This window comes from Brassica napus, chromosome C9, assembly GCF_020379485.1.
Source record: "Brassica napus cultivar Da-Ae chromosome C9, Da-Ae, whole genome shotgun sequence".
Taxonomy (NCBI): Eukaryota; Viridiplantae; Streptophyta; class Magnoliopsida; order Brassicales; family Brassicaceae; genus Brassica; species Brassica napus.
The window spans coordinates 9998848-10015064 of record NC_063452.1 but is presented as its reverse complement, the minus strand read 5'-3'; the positions used below and the strand labels follow the sequence as shown (position 1 = coordinate 10015064).

Sequence of the window (16217 nt, the reverse complement as noted above, 5' to 3'; positions counted from 1 at the left end):
AAAAACAAAAACAAAGGACAGATAAAAGAGGAATATTATGATTTTTTTATGAGTAATTTTTTTCTCCTCCAAATCTGATAAAAAAATGGCTTTAAGCGTTCTCACATATCCAACTCTATAAGATACATTTCCTTCTCTGAGATATTTTACTTTATTTTGCTGTGGAATCTTATTCTTTGCATTCGCTCTGCACTCTCCAGCTCCCTCAAGTGAATGCTCCTTCGTTGCTGGAGTTATCTCTTCCGCTTTGGGGCAAACGGGTTTCCGATTTGATTAATCTCCGGCGATAATGGTACTCTAATCCTTTGGATTCCATTTCAAAGTTTTGATCTTTTTCTTCATTTCAAAGGCAAAATGAATGTACTTTCTGTTATATATATACTATTTGGTTTCAATGTACTTTTGATTCTTCTGGGTTTCGTTCAACTGTGCAGTGATGAACATAATCATCGTAAAGGGTTTCTGATGTTTAAGGTTTTATCATTGGTTGCTTTCGTGGTGATTATTAAAATTCGCTTTCCTCTGATTTTATTTTTTTGGTGTGTGTGTGTGTGGGGGGTCTAGTTCTTGGGAGCGTTAAGCCTCTGAAACTAGACTATTGAATGCTGTTTGTGTCTTCACTTTTCGTTTAATTAAATGTTTATTTTCTTCTTCTTCTTCAGCCTTCTTCTACCGTTAAAGCTGTCTCGTTCGTTTGGGTTAAAGATCCGGAGGAGGCATGGTTAGATGGTGAAGTTATTGAGGTTAATGGAGATGATATTAAGGTCCAATGTACCTCAGGGAAGACGGTATGTAATGTAGATACACTTTTGACTATATGTTGAGGGAGGAGCTTGTTTCACATACTTGTGTTGATCTTTTTTTTGCAGGTTGCTGTCAAAGTTTCAGACACACATCCAAAAGATATGGAAGTTCCACCTTCTGGAGTCACCGACATGACAACGCTAGCGTATCTACATGAACCAGGGGTCCTGCAAAACTTGAAATCAAGATATCATATAGACGAAATATATGTGAGCTTCCTTTTTGGTTTGCTCTTTCTGTTTTTTTTTTTTTTCTTTTTGTTGGCTCTGTTTAAGACATTTTGTTTTTCTTTACTAGACTTATACAGGAGATATCTTGATTGCTGTGAACCCTTTTAAACAACTAGCGAACCTTTACAATGACCATATGATTGAACACTATAAAGGAGCCCCCTTTGGATCATTGATGCCCCATCCGTTTGCAGTTGCGGATGCAGCTTACAGGTACCTATCATTCATTCAACTTTGAACTTCTTTTTGTTCCATTCATCATTGGTTGTTTCCTGCTTCACATTTTTTTTTGGCTTGGGGTGGGTGTAGACAAATGATTAATGAAGGAGTTAGTCAATCAATCTTGGTAAGTGGTGAGAGTGGAGCAGGGAAGACTGAAACTGCTAAAACGCTTATGAAGTACCTGGCAAAAATGGGAGGTCGAGCTGTCAAAGATCTCTCGGCCAGAAGGAGTGTAGAAGATCAAGTTTTGGAGGTATCTATTTTATTAATAGACCTTGTGGATTTGTAAAAGATCATTCTTTGATATGAATGGTGTATGTTCTTGGCGCAGTCCAATCCTGTTTTAGAAGCATTTGGGAATGCAAAAACCGTCAGGAACAACAATTCAAGGTTAGTGGAACATAACTTTCTTTTATACTGAATATCCGTTTTGCATCTATATACAAATCATTATCATGTTTGCAGTCGATTTGGTAAATTCGTGGAGATTCAGTTCGATCAAAGGGGAAGGATATCAGGAGCTGCTATCAAGACTTATTTGTTAGAGAGATCAAGGGTGTGCCAAGTGTCAGATTCTGAGAGAAACTATCACTGCTTTTACATGCTTTGTGCTGCACCATCAGAGGTAACAACATCATATGGCTTTTCATATTATTGTCCTGTTGTTTGTTTCTCATTTTCTCCTTAATGTTATTTTGACAGGACATTAAAAAACTAAAATTAGAGGATCCAACAACATACCGTTATCTGAATCAGTCTCATTGTATTAAGTTAGAGGGAATGGATGATTCGAAAGAGTATGCTAAAACCCGAGAAGCAATGGGCATTGTTGGGATAAGCGTAGAGGAGCAGGTTACTTATTTTCCCTTTCTCCTGGTTAAAATGGGTGCTATATGAGTATATTTGATTGATATCACTTTCTTTTCAGGAAGCAATATTTCGAGTTTTGGCAGCTATTCTTCATCTAGGTAACATAGAATTTACCAACGGAGAAGAAACAGACTCTTCAGTTCCAAAAGACAACAAGTCACTGAAGATTGCGGCTGAGCTTTTCATGTAAACGTTGCTAACTAACTGAGGTTGATTGACTTTGATAATGTGAAAAGAAACTATTTGCTGACTCCTTCGAATTGCCTGCAGGTGTGATGAGCAGGCACTGGAAGATTCTCTCTGCAAACGTGTAATGGTGACACCTGAAGAAACGATATCTAGATGTCTGGATCCTGAATCTGCAGCATTCAGTAGAGATGCTTTGGCAAAATTTGTGTACGCTAGATTGTTTGATTGGTATGTTATTGCATTTCCGTCCGAGCATATAAATCTCTTTCTTGTTTCCCCACAAGTTAACTTTTTTCCAACTTCGCTTAATTGCTTTTTTTAGGATCGTAAACAAGATCAATAATTCAATTGGGCAAGATCCTGACTCAAAACACATGATAGGAGTGCTGGATATTTATGGATTCGAGAGTTTCAAGACAAACAGGTGCTTTACGCTGTCTTATGCAGTATGTTTGATTAGGACAAAGGAAAACGGTTTGAGTACAATGCTATGGAGCAAAGGCTCAAATGAAACATCAGCACATGACACATGAATCAGTTGTTCTAGGAAGCAATTGATATATGAAAAAAGTCACCATTCTCCTTGAAATTTCTGGAATGTTGAGTAGATATAAAATGAGGGATTACATCGTTTAGCTCTTACTAAGAAGTCAAGTGCATGTTGCTTCTGATTCTTACTAATGCATCATGGTTTTTTGCAGTTTTGAGCAATTTTGCATCAATTTGACCAATGAGAAACTTCAACATCACTTTAATGAGGTTTGTCTGAACTCTGTTCTCTCTCTTCTGATAGTTTCCTTTTATCCAACCTTGCTCCTTTTTGATCCATGATTCTTTTCCTTTGGCAGCACGTCTTAAAGATGGAACAAGATGAGTACAAGAAAGAAGAAATTGCCTGGAACCACATCGAGTTCCCAGATAATCGGGAAGTTTTGCAACTTATTGAGAAGGTAACTAGTTTTACTGCGAGCTCTTTTGTAAAAATATTTTCCACGTCTACTCAAAGTCGCACGTTCATTCACGTTTCAGAAACCTGGTGGTATTATTGCTCTCCTGGACGAGGCTTGGTAAGCCTAAGAGATTTCAGTTGCTATTATTCCTCATGCATTCGTTGTCTCTGCATTGATATTTGACGTTTTATACCTCTTATCTTGCAGCATGTTCCCAAGATCAACACACGAAACGTTTTCTCAAAAGCTGTACGAAACATTTAAAACGAACAAGCACTTTAGCAAGCCAAAGTTAGCTCGTACTGACTTCACAGTTTGTCACTATGCTGGTGATGTGAGTTAGAAAACCTGCTTTAGCATTCTGCGACTTTAAATAATGCAACTATGCCCGAAAATACTAAAAGCACTGGGTTTTCTTTTCAGGTCACTTATCAAACCCAGCAGTTTCTGGAAAAGAACAAAGATTATGTTGTTGCTGAGCATCAGGCTCTGCTAGGTGCTTCCAGGTGCACTTTTATTGCAGGTTTATTTCCTAGTCTAGTGGAAGATGCTAGCAAACAGACGAAGTTCTCTTCTGTAGCTTCACAATTTAAGGTGAAGTATTAAATAAGGTGTTTTTTTTCATTCATGTAGACAATCGTTATCACAGGCTTTTATTGAAGTCATTTTCTTACTTTATGCAGCAACAACTGGCATTATTGATGGAACGTCTTAGCACTACTGAGCCTCGCTATATTCGTTGCGTGAAGCCCAATAATCTTCTGAAGCCCTCTATCTTTGAGAACCAAAACGTTCTGCAACAGCTACGTTGTGGGGTGAGATTCACCTTCATTTTTTGGTTTGTCTGAAAACGTTTGTTTGTTCCCAGGCAAGTTTTATTAGTCATTATTTTCAGGGTATGATGGAGGCAATAGAGATTTGTCGTGCTGGATATCCTACACGAAAACATTTTGATGAATTCCTGGACAGATTTAGTGTCCTAGCTTCTTCTACTTTGGATAAGTGGTTTGACTCTCTCTCTCTCTCTCTCTCTCTCTCTCTCTCTCTCTCTCTCACACACACACACTTCAGACGTTGAAATTTTACCTAGATATTGAAAATGTTCTAACATTTGGCTTTGTTCCTACTAGTTCTGATGAGAAAGCAGCTTGCAAGAAACTTCTGGAGGCAGTTGGACTCAAGGGATACCAGGTACTCATTAACGCGGAAACTTGGATGAATACACTTGTTTGGTTTATTCTGCTTTTTAACGTTGTTGCTTTTGCAGATTGGAAAGACGAAAGTTCTCCTCATGGCTGGGCAGATGGCTGAATTAGATGCTCGGAGGACTGATGTCTTGGGAAGAGCAGCCAGAATTATACAGAGGAAATTCCGCTCCTACATGCTCCTCAAAGCTGCAATCAATATGCAGGCTGTGTGCAGAGGTATCTAAAAGTTGTAGAGAATATTATTAGCTTATTTAAAAAGTATTCAGTTAGTAAGAGAACAAATGCATTTAATTTGCTCTGTTATCCAATCATTTACAGGCCAACTTTCTCGACATATATTTGAGGACTTGCGCAGAAAGGAAGCGGCTGCTTTGAAGATACAGAGAGCTTTGCGGATCTACCTTGAAAGGCGGTCTTACATTGAAGCTGTGGTTACAGTTCAGTCAGGTTTGCGTGGTATGGCTGCTCGCGATGTACTAGGAAGGAAGATCAAGGCCACACTTGCTATTCAGGTGGCGAAATCTCTTTTTCTTTTCATCTTTGAGCTTTTCTCATCTCTCCAAATTTCTCTTAAGATTCCGAGTTTAATTTTCATTGCATATACCAGATTCATTGCCGTAGATACCTGGCCGAGTCGCACTACAAGAAGCTGAAGAAAGCAGCGATTACTACACAAAGTGCATGGAGAGCAAGGCTAGCCCGTAAAGAACTGCGAGAGCTTAAGATGGTGAGCCTAATCTTCTTTTACATTTTCAGTTCTAAGTTTTTTTACATGGATGATGAGTTTAAACAATGTGGTTAGATGAGTTTAGATAATGAAGCTAGCAGCTAGAAGTTTATTGATTGCCTTGAACACAGCAACAATGATAAACTTCAACAATGATGACTTCATATTTTCTGCAGGCTGCAAAGGAAACTGGAGCCCTACAAGCTGCCAAGAGTAAGCTTGAGAAGCAAGTGGAAGATCTCACGCTGAGACTGCAGCTAGAGAAACGCATGAGGGTCAGTAAAACACAGCCCTTTTATCCTTGTCTTTTCGGTTTTCTATCCATCCTCGAAGCAAATTCTTCAACCTGTCATTGTGGGCGTTGACGTTGTAGGTGGACGTGGAAGAAAGTAAAACACAAGAAAATGCGAAACTGCAATTAGCATTGAAGGAAATACAACTCCAGTTCAAGGAAACCGAAGTGTCTCTCTTAAAGGAAGTTGAAGCTGCGAAAAAGACTGCAGAAATGGTTCCACCGGTAGTAAAGGAGGAGGTTCCTATTGTTGTTGACACCGAGCTTGTGGAGAAACTCAAGAGTGAAAATGATAACCTCAAGGTAGGGGAATTTGCTATATATATTAGTAAGGATTTCAAAGATGTATAAACCTCAAGAGCCATGTTTTGGAAATTTTTTTTTTCATATGCAGTCAATGTTAAGTTCGCTGGAGCAGAAGATTGATGAAACAGAGAAAAAATTCAAGGAGAAGGTGAAGCAGGCTTTAGAGGCTGAAGACAAAATTGTTAATTTGAAGACCGCCATGCACAAGTATTCATTCACTATTGGTCTATTAGCTATTGAGTTTCCTTTCACAGAGATTTTAAGGTCCTTTTTCTTCATTTGCAGACTCCAAGAGACGCTAGAGGATGTGATAAACGAAAATCATGTTTTGAAGCAATCTGCCTTAAGCACACCCGTTAAGACAGCATCAGGACGTTTCTTCCCTTCTACTCCAGTAAAGGTAAACATATCTGGAGAAATATTTGAAATGACTAAATCTGACTCTCTCTCAATCAATCATCCTAATCAACAACACTGCTCTTGCTCGCGCAGAACTTGCAAAATGCCGAAGAAAATCAACTCACTGTAAGTTATGTCTTTTGCTTTTCCGTCTACTTTTATCTGATAGTCTGTTCCCATTTCTTTTGTAAATCCTTAAAAGATCCGTCTCTGCAGGGCACTATGTTTACAACACCAGCAAGGATACAAGAATCCAGGGGTGGTTCCCATATTGATCCTCAAAATGTATGTCGTTTAGTAAATTTACTCGAGTATGTGCTCTCCATCATCCTTGGTTGAAGATAGAGATTCTCTTTTTTTTCTTGGTACAGGAGGATGTGGATGACCTAATCAACTGTGTCACAAAAAACGTTGGATTTAGTCAGGGGAAGCCAGTAGCGGCATTTACCATCTACAAATGTCTTCTTCATTGGAAATCCTTTGAAGCAGAGAGAACCAATGTATTTGATCGTCTTATTCAAATGATTGGTTCTGCTATTAAGGTACTAAATTTAGAGGCTGCCTTAGTTTTTCTTTTATCAGAATGAAAATAACTAAATGGTTTCTTACTATCAGAATGAAGAAGACAACGCTAATTTGGCATATTGGTTATCCAACACATCGACCTTGTTGTTCATGCTACAACAAAGTCTCAGATCTGGTGGAACCGGGGCCACTCCACTTCGAAAGTCACCTTCCTTGGTCCGATGGATGACCAAGGTAAAATAAATATACCCTTCGTTTTTGTTTTTTTTTATTTTATCTTATGTTGATGACCAACAACTAAAACAATCCTTAACCGTTTGTTAACACCAGGGTTTCCGTTCGCCAGCGGCTGAAGCGATTCGACCAGTTGATGCCAAGGCTCCAGCTCTGCATTTCAAGCAGCAGCTTGCAGCATATGTTGAAAAGATTATTGGGATTATGTGGGATAAACTGAAAAAGGAATTGAACACTTCCCTTACTCTCTGCATCCAGGTGCGCTAATGATTCTCTATTTTCATCTTTCCTTTTGTATGTGTTGTGAGCTGAAATGAGAGAATCTCTATCTAGGCACCAAAAACGTTCAAGGGGACAGCGCTAATGTCTGATAGCACTGCTAAATACTGGCAAGGGATTATTGAAGGACTAGATGCATTGCTAAGCACACTTAGAGAGAACTTTGTATGTGAAACTCGTTTCTACACTTCCACTTATCTCTCTCTAAAGGATAACATACTCTTACTAAGCTTATTTATTGTGACAGGTTCCTCTGGTTCTTATCCAGAAGATACTTTCTCAGGCTTTCTCACTAATCAATGTCCAACTGTGGAACAGGTGAGAGAGAGATTGTTCACTTGTCTGTGTGTTTTGGAATATGAATCTCTATGATAAAGCAGATTATAATAATCGACCTCTTCAAATTTTGATTCACAGCGTTATGACGCGACCAGATAACTGTTCATTTATCAATGGAGAATATTTAAAATCTGGTTTAGAAAAGTTAGAGAACTGGTGCTTGGAAACAAATGACGAGGTATTCCCCTAAAGCACAGTTTCCTTTCTTTTTTTCTTCTTTTATTGTCTTCAATTGATTTTATACATAAACACAATATCTCTCACCTTTCTTTGATAGTATGCTGGCTCATCCTGGGATGAACTCAAACATATCAGACAGGCTGTTGGATTCTTGGTATGTTCTGAACTTGTTTTTTTTTGAATTTTGAGAAATTTTAGCTGTACTTGAATATTATACAAGTAAAGAGTTTGCTTGAATTGGCATGTACAACACAGCGCATCCATAATAAGTTCAAAATCTCATACGATGAGATTGCAAAAAAGTTGTGTCCAGTAAGTCTCTCTCTCTCTATATATATATATCAACCAACACTTTTTTGATGAACTTTGAGTTTTGTGGTTACGCTGACACCGTTTTTTGTCCGCTTCACATCAGATCCTTAGAATACAGCAGCATTTCAGATTATGTACTCTGTATAAGGATGAAATCTACTACACAAAAAGTGTTTCGCAAGAGGTAAAGAAAAGCTTTCTGAGGATAATTCTTTTAATCCTTTGCTCCAGTAAGTAGTTTTGATCCTCTGATGATCAAACAGGTCATCGAGAACATGGCAGGAGTTATGACAGACAGCAGCGACTTCTTGTTAAAAGATGATTCTAGGTATGTATGGTTTTGCTGCTATGAACATCAAAAGATCATTATGACCTTTTTTTGTTTCTTTCTTGAAACTAAACAATACCGTTTCTTTTTGGCGTGGCGCAGCAACAGTATATCTTTCTTGATCGATGACTTGTCGAGTTCAATGCAAGATAAGGACTTTGCGCAAGTGAAACCTGCCGAGGAGCTTGTGGAGAATCCAGCTTTCAGTTTCTTGCAATAGTGTAACCTCAGAGAAACCAAAAACAAGAACACCATTCAAAAAAAAAAAAAAAAAACAGGATGAAGAATCTCTCAGATGAACTTTTGCTAATTCGTTTCTCATTCTATCTCTCTCTGGCAGAGATATTGTGTTTTGCTGGGAGGAAAAAAAAGACATGATTATTATTTATGGTCACTTCTTTTGTTACCATAGACAAGGAACTTATGGTATAGTTTGTACAAAAGAAAATATATATTTTTAGTATGAAAGAAAATATGTTTTTAGGATAAGAAAGTAAAATGATGTTATTTTTTTTGTAATTAGCTGTGTTTACGGTAGATTCTAACGACCTTGGGCACGCGCCGAAGAAGACCGTTAGAAGCTATAAACTTAATGGGCCTTAATAAGCGAGTCATAACATAGGCAGACCCATTAATATATAGGCGGGCCTTTTAAAAGGCCCACATAACGTTAGTGTGGGAGTAAGACATATCAGACAAATGTTGTTCTCCTTTTTGTCTCCTATCTCGATTGTTCGGTAATTAACTTGATTTTAGGGTGTCTCTGTATCTGCTTTATCGGGGAAATTTCTGAATCTCCGCCGTATCGGTTTGATTCAGATTCTGCGGTCGCTCTCTCTTTCTCCTTTTCGAGTTTCTGTCTACCCAGAACCTTGAAAAACCCTAATTTTGATACACTAGCTTTAGAACGTTCTCGAGAGAGGTCATTCATTAACCTTGAGGAAGTCCGTGTGTGTGTGTGTGTGTGTTGAAGATGCCCCCAAAGCAACAACCGAAGGCCGATTTGGCTAAAAAGCAGAAGCAAGTGGAAGACAAGACTTTCGGTCTGAAAAACAAGAACAAGAGCAAGAATGTTCAGAAGTATGTCCAGAGTCTCAAGCAATCTGTCCAGCCTAAACCCGACGCCTCTAAAGCTGCTGCCAAGGTAACGCAGCCTTCCCTTGAATGTATTTGATATTCTGCTGAAATGGGTTTTGAGCTTCTTGCATGATTGGGAGAGAGATAGTGGAATAGATGTTTGATATATCTTTCCTACAAGTGACGGAGTGAGAGAGATAGATTGTTGCTGAAACAGTTACTTACCACGAAAATGAAATGTTTGTTTGTTTGTTTTGTGTGTGAGGACAGAAAAAGAAAGAGGAAGAGAAAGCGAGAGAGCAAGAGTTGAATGAGTTGTTTAAGGTTGCCATTAGTCAGCCCAAAGTTCCTGTTGGTAAATGTTTCTTTTTTTTTTCTTTTTCCACTTAACAAAATGCTCTTGATAAAAACTGATCTTCCTTGTTCTGTTTCAGTGTATTTATAATATATGGTTTTGGTGTGTTTTTGTTGGCAGGTGTGGATCCAAAGTCCATCCTGTGTGAGTTTTTCAAGCATGGGCAGTGTCAAAAGGGATTTAAGTGCAAGTTCTCTCATGATTTGAACATTCAGAGGAAGGGTGAGAAGATCGATATTTACAGCGATAAGCGTGATGAAGGTAGTAAACACCACCACAAGTGTAGCAACAAAGCGTTTTATATTTTCCCATGGGTCTTATGTTGCTTTTTAATTCTGTTTGAAGATGGAAATATGGAGGAGTGGGATCAGGAGACCCTTGAAAAGGTTGTGGAATCCAAGAAAAATGAATATAACCAGAATAAGCCTACAGATATTGTAAGTGCTTTCTTTCTTATTTCTCCCTTTGTATCTGAAACTTGTTATTAGCTGCTTTTTAGGACGTCGGTGTTTGGGTACACTGCTTAGCCTTAGATTTTTCTTGTTAATGGATGCAGTAGTATGCAAAATTCTGAACTGGCGTGTATATGAATATACATCCTTTAGCTTGAGATGGCTACTCATGTATTAAGTGAGGTGATGCACAAGTTTAGGTTGTGTTTACTTGTTTTACTGTGATTAAGCTTTAGCTTATATGGAATCTTATGATATTATTGCCTTTAGCTAATAGGATGGTTCTTCTTAGATTCCATTTGGTTCTTACATGTCCTTTGGCCTCCTTGTTCCTTGTTGATTTCTGCTTTGGCCTACCAAGCAAGAACTCGCTCGTGATGCTAGCATTCATTCCTCTTGGATGCGATTGTCTTTTAACAACATCCTTGGCTTATTCGAAAAATGACTAAGATATATAATGACCATGTGTGCTCGTAAAAGCTTATTGTAAACGATGTTGTACAGCTTATCCATGAGATATTTGAGCTTCCACTAATTTACTAAATGTTTTTGTGTGTTAACCGATAACTAAAACAGGTTTGCAAGTATTTTCTGGACGCGGTGGAAAAGAAACAGTATGGGTGGTTCTGGGCTTGCCCCAATGGTGGCAAAGAGTGTCATTACAGACACGCTCTTCCTCCTGGTTATATCCTCAAATCTCAGATGAAGGCTCTGTTGGAAGAGGAGTCACAAAAGATGCCAGTTGAAGAAGAAATCGAAAATGAGGTTTAATACTCTTCTTCAAGCTTTTCCCTGTCTGCTAGGTCCATGACTCCATAAGTTTGATTCTTGTTCTAAATTGTTACAGCGTGCAAAACTGAAAACGGCAACACAAATGACACCTGCGCTATTTATGGAATGGAAGAGGAAGAAAATAGCAGAGAGAGATGCAGGTTTGGCTGCTTCTCAAGCCGAGAGAGCTAAGAACGACCGTATGAGGTTAATTAATCCACCATTCATCTCATTTTGTTTCCTAGTCAGTGTGTCTCTCAAGCTGATTCATTGTGTGCGATCTCAGTGGTCGGGAGCTGTTTCTGTCCAATGCAAGCTTGTTTGTGGACGATGCTGAGGCTTTTGAAGAATACCAGAGGGAAAAAGAAGAGGAAGAGATTGAGCAGAAGGTGAAGTCTCTCTCTTTATATCATTTAAACCAAACCAAGTCATGTTAATGGAATCTTGAGTTGTTTTTGCTTCTCAGGCAAAGGACAAAGAAGCAGAGGCTCCTGGGACAAGCAAGAGCATTGGTGATGCTGAACAGACTTCGAAAGAAGTGGATGAAGAGGACGAAGATGATGATGATGATGATTTGGACATGGATGAGCTTGATGAATTGGAAGCAAGCTTGTCGAAAACTTCGATCCAGATTCGTGAGCCAAACGATTAAGGATCATCATATTGAGATTGAAAATATATGTGAGAGGTGGAGGAGAGGAAAGCACATGTGTTTGGCTTTGTGCACTTTGCAGACACTAACACCTATTTTCAGGTGTCTGAATAATCGTTTACTGTGTGTTACAAAAAAAAAAAAAAAAGAATAATGGTTTACTGTCTTAAAGATCGTAATGTCTCATCAAGGACTGGTGTTCTTTTTTTTTTTTGTATTCTTTGTTCTTAATGGTGTTTAAGTAAAACATTGTCATACATAATTTATAATATAGTGTGTGAGATAGGTTTTGGGGATAATTTTGATAAGAACAACATCGAGATAAAAAAAAAACCATATTAAATTAGCTCTAGCAAACATAACCGGTTCCAACTCAGATTCATCAAGAGAAACATGTTCAAACTCAAGTCTCTTATAGTAAATCAAACTGATCACCTCCAACATCCCATAGATGACCGAAACCATTTCTGTATGTATGAAGACGACGAAGATTAGTCTGAAGTGCAGAAATACCAAATCTTTTGTCTTTTATAAAATATATACCCCCATATTATTAGTTATTTATAAAATTTGTTTAATTTTTTTTTTTAACTTTTCTTTGCATTTCTAAAACAAAATCGTGAGTTAAAATGGAAATGTAAGTTTTCATAGAGTTTCGAGATGAGATTATAAAAAGAACGAGTTTTCAATATTCTACGAATTTTCGAGGGATTTCGATTCTAAAACATTTGTGAAATGTGAAATAGATCTTTCACCAAGTTTCTACGCAACCTAGCCCACAACATCAAGACAACAAATTAGCCCCATAACTCCTAATGTATATTTGGGACGATAATTTCATAAAAGTTTCACATTAGCCTCAGAACTTGAAGTTTTTAAATAAAACCAAAACTTATTGTAGATATACATAATAGAGCTTCAAAACTTCAAATTCCTCTAAAATCGGATTCTTTCCTTTTACAATAAAAGTCTTAAAATTACAAATTAGCCCCACAACTCTTAAAATATTCTGTATAGACCAAGGAGTTATTAAAGATATGTAAATCACCTTTAAACATTACTTCCAATTTACGCACCGATTGAAATGCGTCATATGTCTCTAATTGTCTAAAGAAGAGCTTACTTCGCGCGGCGAAGAAGACCGTTAAAAAGTTGTGAACTTAATGGGCCGAGGCCCAAACATCGTTAAAGCTCTACTGTCATGGAATCTCTCTCTTTCTCTTCCGTTGAATCGCCATGGAAGCGTGAAATCAACCTCTCCAAATCAACAGTTTTAGCTGAATAGCATCGTGATATGAGAAGAGGGAATCACCGACCGAAAGCAGCAGCGGGAAGTCTAAAGAAGAAGACCGACGGGTTCACGAATCCCGATCCTTCGACCTCTCGAGGTATCTCTAATCTCAATCCTCAGTTTTCGTTTTAGTATGTCTCTGTTACTGAGTTCTCGTTGGTAGTAGATTTGAAACGCAGGAGAAGTGTGAGTTTCGTGGATGCTGATCATCATCGGAGCCATTCCCCTGAAGCCCAAACCGGACCATGTGAGTTGATTTCTTCGCTCGCCTCTGATCATTCTCAGATTTTGAATGATGAATCTGATTCTCATTTGCAGCGGTTGATGCCAAGACCTCGGAGTTTGCCTTCTTTAACAAGTTGAAGTCTACTTTTGGTCTCTCCTCCTCTGAAGCTTCAAACAAACTGAAACAAAATCCGAAAGATTTTGAATCCAGAGGTCAAATCCACAATGGTTGATCTCTTCTTTGTGATGATAAGAGTGTGTCCTGCCGCTTGGCTTTCCCCTGGATTGATTTTCAGTAGATGCAGGAACCGACCTCCGAGCTAAAGATATAACAGGCAATACTACTACTTGTAGCTTCACCACTCCCATTTATAATGCAAGACGCGGCTCACCTCTCAACTTGACTCGAAAGGATAAAGGTTTGTTGTTTATCTTGATATATGCTCTCTTTCTTTCCTGTGAGGATCAGTTTTGTCTCCATTTCATTCTTATACTTGTCTGTGAATCTGTTTTTTTTTTTTTTCTTTCTGTTCTTCTTAGAGAAAGATCCTGGGAAAGGTTCTTCAGGGTTCAATAGAGATAAGGACACAGTTCGAGGTGGTAATAACAACCTGAGTTGTGGAGGTACAGTTTTGGATTATCCTTAGCGTTTGGATTTTGATCAAATCAAAATAGTTAAGAAACATTGATATTGTTGTCTGGATGGATGGATTATCAGGAAGCAGTGATGAGAAGGAAGACGACTTTTTCTCTGTGAAGAGGAAGAGACTGAATCAGTGGGTCAAACATACTTGGTTTCCTGATATCACCCCCCAGCTGCTTACCTCAAACGGGTACACTATAGCTTTTTTTTTCACTTATATGTATATATCGTGTACTCAGAAGGAAGTCATTCTCTCAGGGGCAATTTAGTTTCTCTTCTCCTAACTCGGCTGTTCCCTGGAACCGATGAGAAACATGTAAGCTTGACTAGAATCCTGGACGGCTTGTTATTTGCTACTCTTGATGAATTTTAACTACTTTTGATCTCTTCTCAGCCTTCTAGGTTTTCCAAGGAGAGGACAGAGAGAAGAACGTTTCTTGATTCTCCTGGATCCAAGTTTCTCAAGAGGTCCCATGAAAGCTATTCAGAAGTTGACCATGGTCTGCAAATTGAGAAGAAAAGGGCCATATCTTGGCCGGAAAATAGCATTGCAACGAATCATGTCCACTACAGTTGCATCCCAAGAGATCCCCAAGACTTTAACTTTCCCTTCTCATATCCTAAGGAACCGGTTTATAGACCTCCACTGTTGACACAGAAGACATTCATCTCGTTTCCTGTTGAAGAAACTCTGGACTCCAGCCTCCATTTCAGAAACTACAACTCTCCTTCACTGGGTTATCATGGAGAAGACATTGGATACAGCTCAGAGGCCTTACTACCACATGATTATAGGGAGCCTTCATCTGCATTACTTCTCGAGTGGAACACTGAGAACGCAAGCACCAGAAAGACTGATGATTTGCAACCAAGTAATCACACAGAACTCATCACGTGTCCAAATGCATCATCATCTTTGGCTGATAATCCATGGAGGTCTGACTATTCTTCATCCCATGATGTTGTTACGAGGGAGCTGTACCCTTTACCTCTGCTCTCTCACTACACTTCAGGCAGTTTCCTCTTACCAGCAACAAACCAAACCCGCCATTTTGAGCATGAATTGGAGAGGCATATGATTGATGATGAAGATGTAGTTGCAGCAAACCAGAATCTCCAGACATTTCATCAAGCGACAAGCTTGTCAGATTGTTTAACCAGAGGCCACACATACTATCATAGTCCTTCCAACTCTCCATTGGATCATTCCCCTTTTAAATCCCCTGGACGTGAAATGGTATCCTTTCCGTTTTCCAGCATCAGCAATTCAGATTTGTTGGAAGAGTCAAGTCCAACAACACAAAGCGATCGGTGGTGGATATGAGCTTTACTGAAGAACTACTTGAAACGAGTTTGGTTGCCACCAGGTCAGTAACTCTTCTTACTCGCACCGTTCTCATAATTTGGTGTCATTTGTTGTTTCTTGCATTCTTTTTAGATAAGACATTTAAGTTCAGAAGACATAAGAATCATCGATTTTAGTTCTTGTCCTAACCGCATTATTGATGAATTTACTTGAAGGAGATGTCGTAAAATTCCATCCGACATAGACTGATACATGGTTGAGATGGATGTTAAAAGATCTTTCTCATTGTAAGTAAAAGATTTTTAGATAATCGCTTCTTTCTTAATTCCCATCAATCATCATTACTGTCCCCAATAAAATTTTGTAATCATGAGTGTTTTGTGTGTATAGAGTCAGCTAAAAACTGTAATGTTCAAAATGTTATAAGACATTTATACATCTTTACTGTTTATTATTCTGTCACAACATATCTTTTATGTAAGATAAAAGTGTATATTTAGAAATAAAAAGTGCAACAAAATAGTTTCTTAACTAACTTAGTGTGAATCACTTCGCCTTCTCTTTGCTGACGTCTTTTCCGACCACTTAATTACTATTTATTTCCTATAAGTAAGTACATGCTTGTTCAAGAAAAAACATAAGTATATGTTCATAGTTTCCATAATTCCAAACACCTACAAGGCTATAACAATGTCCACGACAAACAAAAACAAACCGATATAACCAAACTAACGGTTAGTTTCACCAGACCAGCGGACATAAGACCGACTGAATCAAAAACTTGTTTTTAGTTAATGCAATGGAACCGACAGAAGTTCTTGAGAACCAGTTGAAAGGTTGAAAAATTGATGGTTTGGTTATGAGAGCAGTCAGTTCATGCCACCAGGGCCGGAAATTTTGGGGACTTGAAACAAAACTGAAAATAGGGGACTGTATATTATGACAAAAATAAAATAAAAAATAGTGAAATTGTGTTCAGAGTTTGGAGGTGGTGTGGTTTTTCAATGGAGAAAAAGAAGAATTTTAGTCTTTAAACAAAACAAAAAAAGAA

The 16217-nt window shown here is 38.3% G+C and overlaps 3 protein-coding genes across 13 annotated transcripts; all 3 read left to right on the top strand.

Annotated features, from left to right (window-relative positions):
* Positions 1 to 56: 56 nt before the first annotated feature.
* Positions 57 to 8913, top strand: LOC106445394 (myosin-13). Of its 5 annotated transcripts, XM_013886942.3 has the most exons (39): positions 57 to 292; positions 663 to 788; positions 870 to 1013; positions 1102 to 1247; positions 1344 to 1509; positions 1588 to 1646; positions 1722 to 1881; positions 1959 to 2108; positions 2185 to 2312; positions 2397 to 2543; positions 2638 to 2739; positions 3017 to 3074; positions 3164 to 3265; positions 3345 to 3382; positions 3473 to 3599; positions 3689 to 3859; positions 3949 to 4080; positions 4161 to 4270; positions 4396 to 4456; positions 4533 to 4689; positions 4792 to 4985; positions 5081 to 5200; positions 5377 to 5475; positions 5574 to 5795; positions 5887 to 6005; positions 6084 to 6198; positions 6291 to 6323; positions 6414 to 6482; positions 6569 to 6739; positions 6813 to 6956; positions 7053 to 7214; positions 7290 to 7400; positions 7483 to 7553; positions 7653 to 7752; positions 7852 to 7908; positions 8010 to 8066; positions 8170 to 8250; positions 8330 to 8394; positions 8497 to 8913. In XM_013886942.3, exons 1-39 carry the CDS (start codon positions 290 to 292, stop codon positions 8612 to 8614), a joined length of 4395 nt encoding a protein of 1464 aa, XP_013742396.1. In that variant the 5' UTR covers positions 57 to 289; the 3' UTR covers positions 8615 to 8913. The 5 variants fall into 5 exon arrangements, with proteins under 5 accessions (XP_013742396.1, XP_048625878.1, XP_048625877.1 ...); XM_048769921.1 differs by having other exon boundaries at positions 6291 to 6482; positions 8503 to 8913; XM_048769920.1 differs by having other exon boundaries at positions 6291 to 6482.
* A 169-nt stretch (positions 8914 to 9082) lies between these two features.
* Positions 9083 to 12000, top strand: LOC106445393 (zinc finger CCCH domain-containing protein 21). Its single transcript, XM_022710311.2, has 8 exons — positions 9083 to 9538; positions 9742 to 9826; positions 9947 to 10087; positions 10172 to 10263; positions 10855 to 11043; positions 11126 to 11256; positions 11336 to 11438; positions 11516 to 12000. The coding sequence occupies exons 1-8, from the start codon at positions 9368 to 9370 to the stop codon at positions 11699 to 11701; spliced, it is 1098 nt and encodes a 365-aa protein (XP_022566032.2). The 5' UTR covers positions 9083 to 9367; the 3' UTR covers positions 11702 to 12000.
* Positions 12001 to 12839: 839 nt separating this feature from the next.
* Positions 12840 to 15654, top strand: LOC106445392. Of its 7 annotated transcripts, none has more exons than XM_048769914.1 (9): positions 12848 to 13089; positions 13156 to 13239; positions 13311 to 13445; positions 13517 to 13636; positions 13758 to 13841; positions 13936 to 14050; positions 14119 to 14176; positions 14255 to 15227; positions 15385 to 15654. In XM_048769914.1, exons 1-8 carry the CDS (start codon positions 12996 to 12998, stop codon positions 15182 to 15184), a joined length of 1620 nt encoding a protein of 539 aa, XP_048625871.1. In that variant the 5' UTR covers positions 12848 to 12995; the 3' UTR covers positions 15185 to 15227; positions 15385 to 15654. The 7 variants fall into 7 exon arrangements, with proteins under 7 accessions (XP_048625873.1, XP_013742389.3, XP_048625871.1 ...); XM_048769913.1 differs by having other exon boundaries at positions 12851 to 13089; positions 15382 to 15654; XM_048769916.1 differs by having other exon boundaries at positions 12840 to 13089; positions 13159 to 13239; positions 13523 to 13636; positions 14255 to 15654.
* The last annotated feature ends 563 nt before the right edge of the window (positions 15655 to 16217 follow it).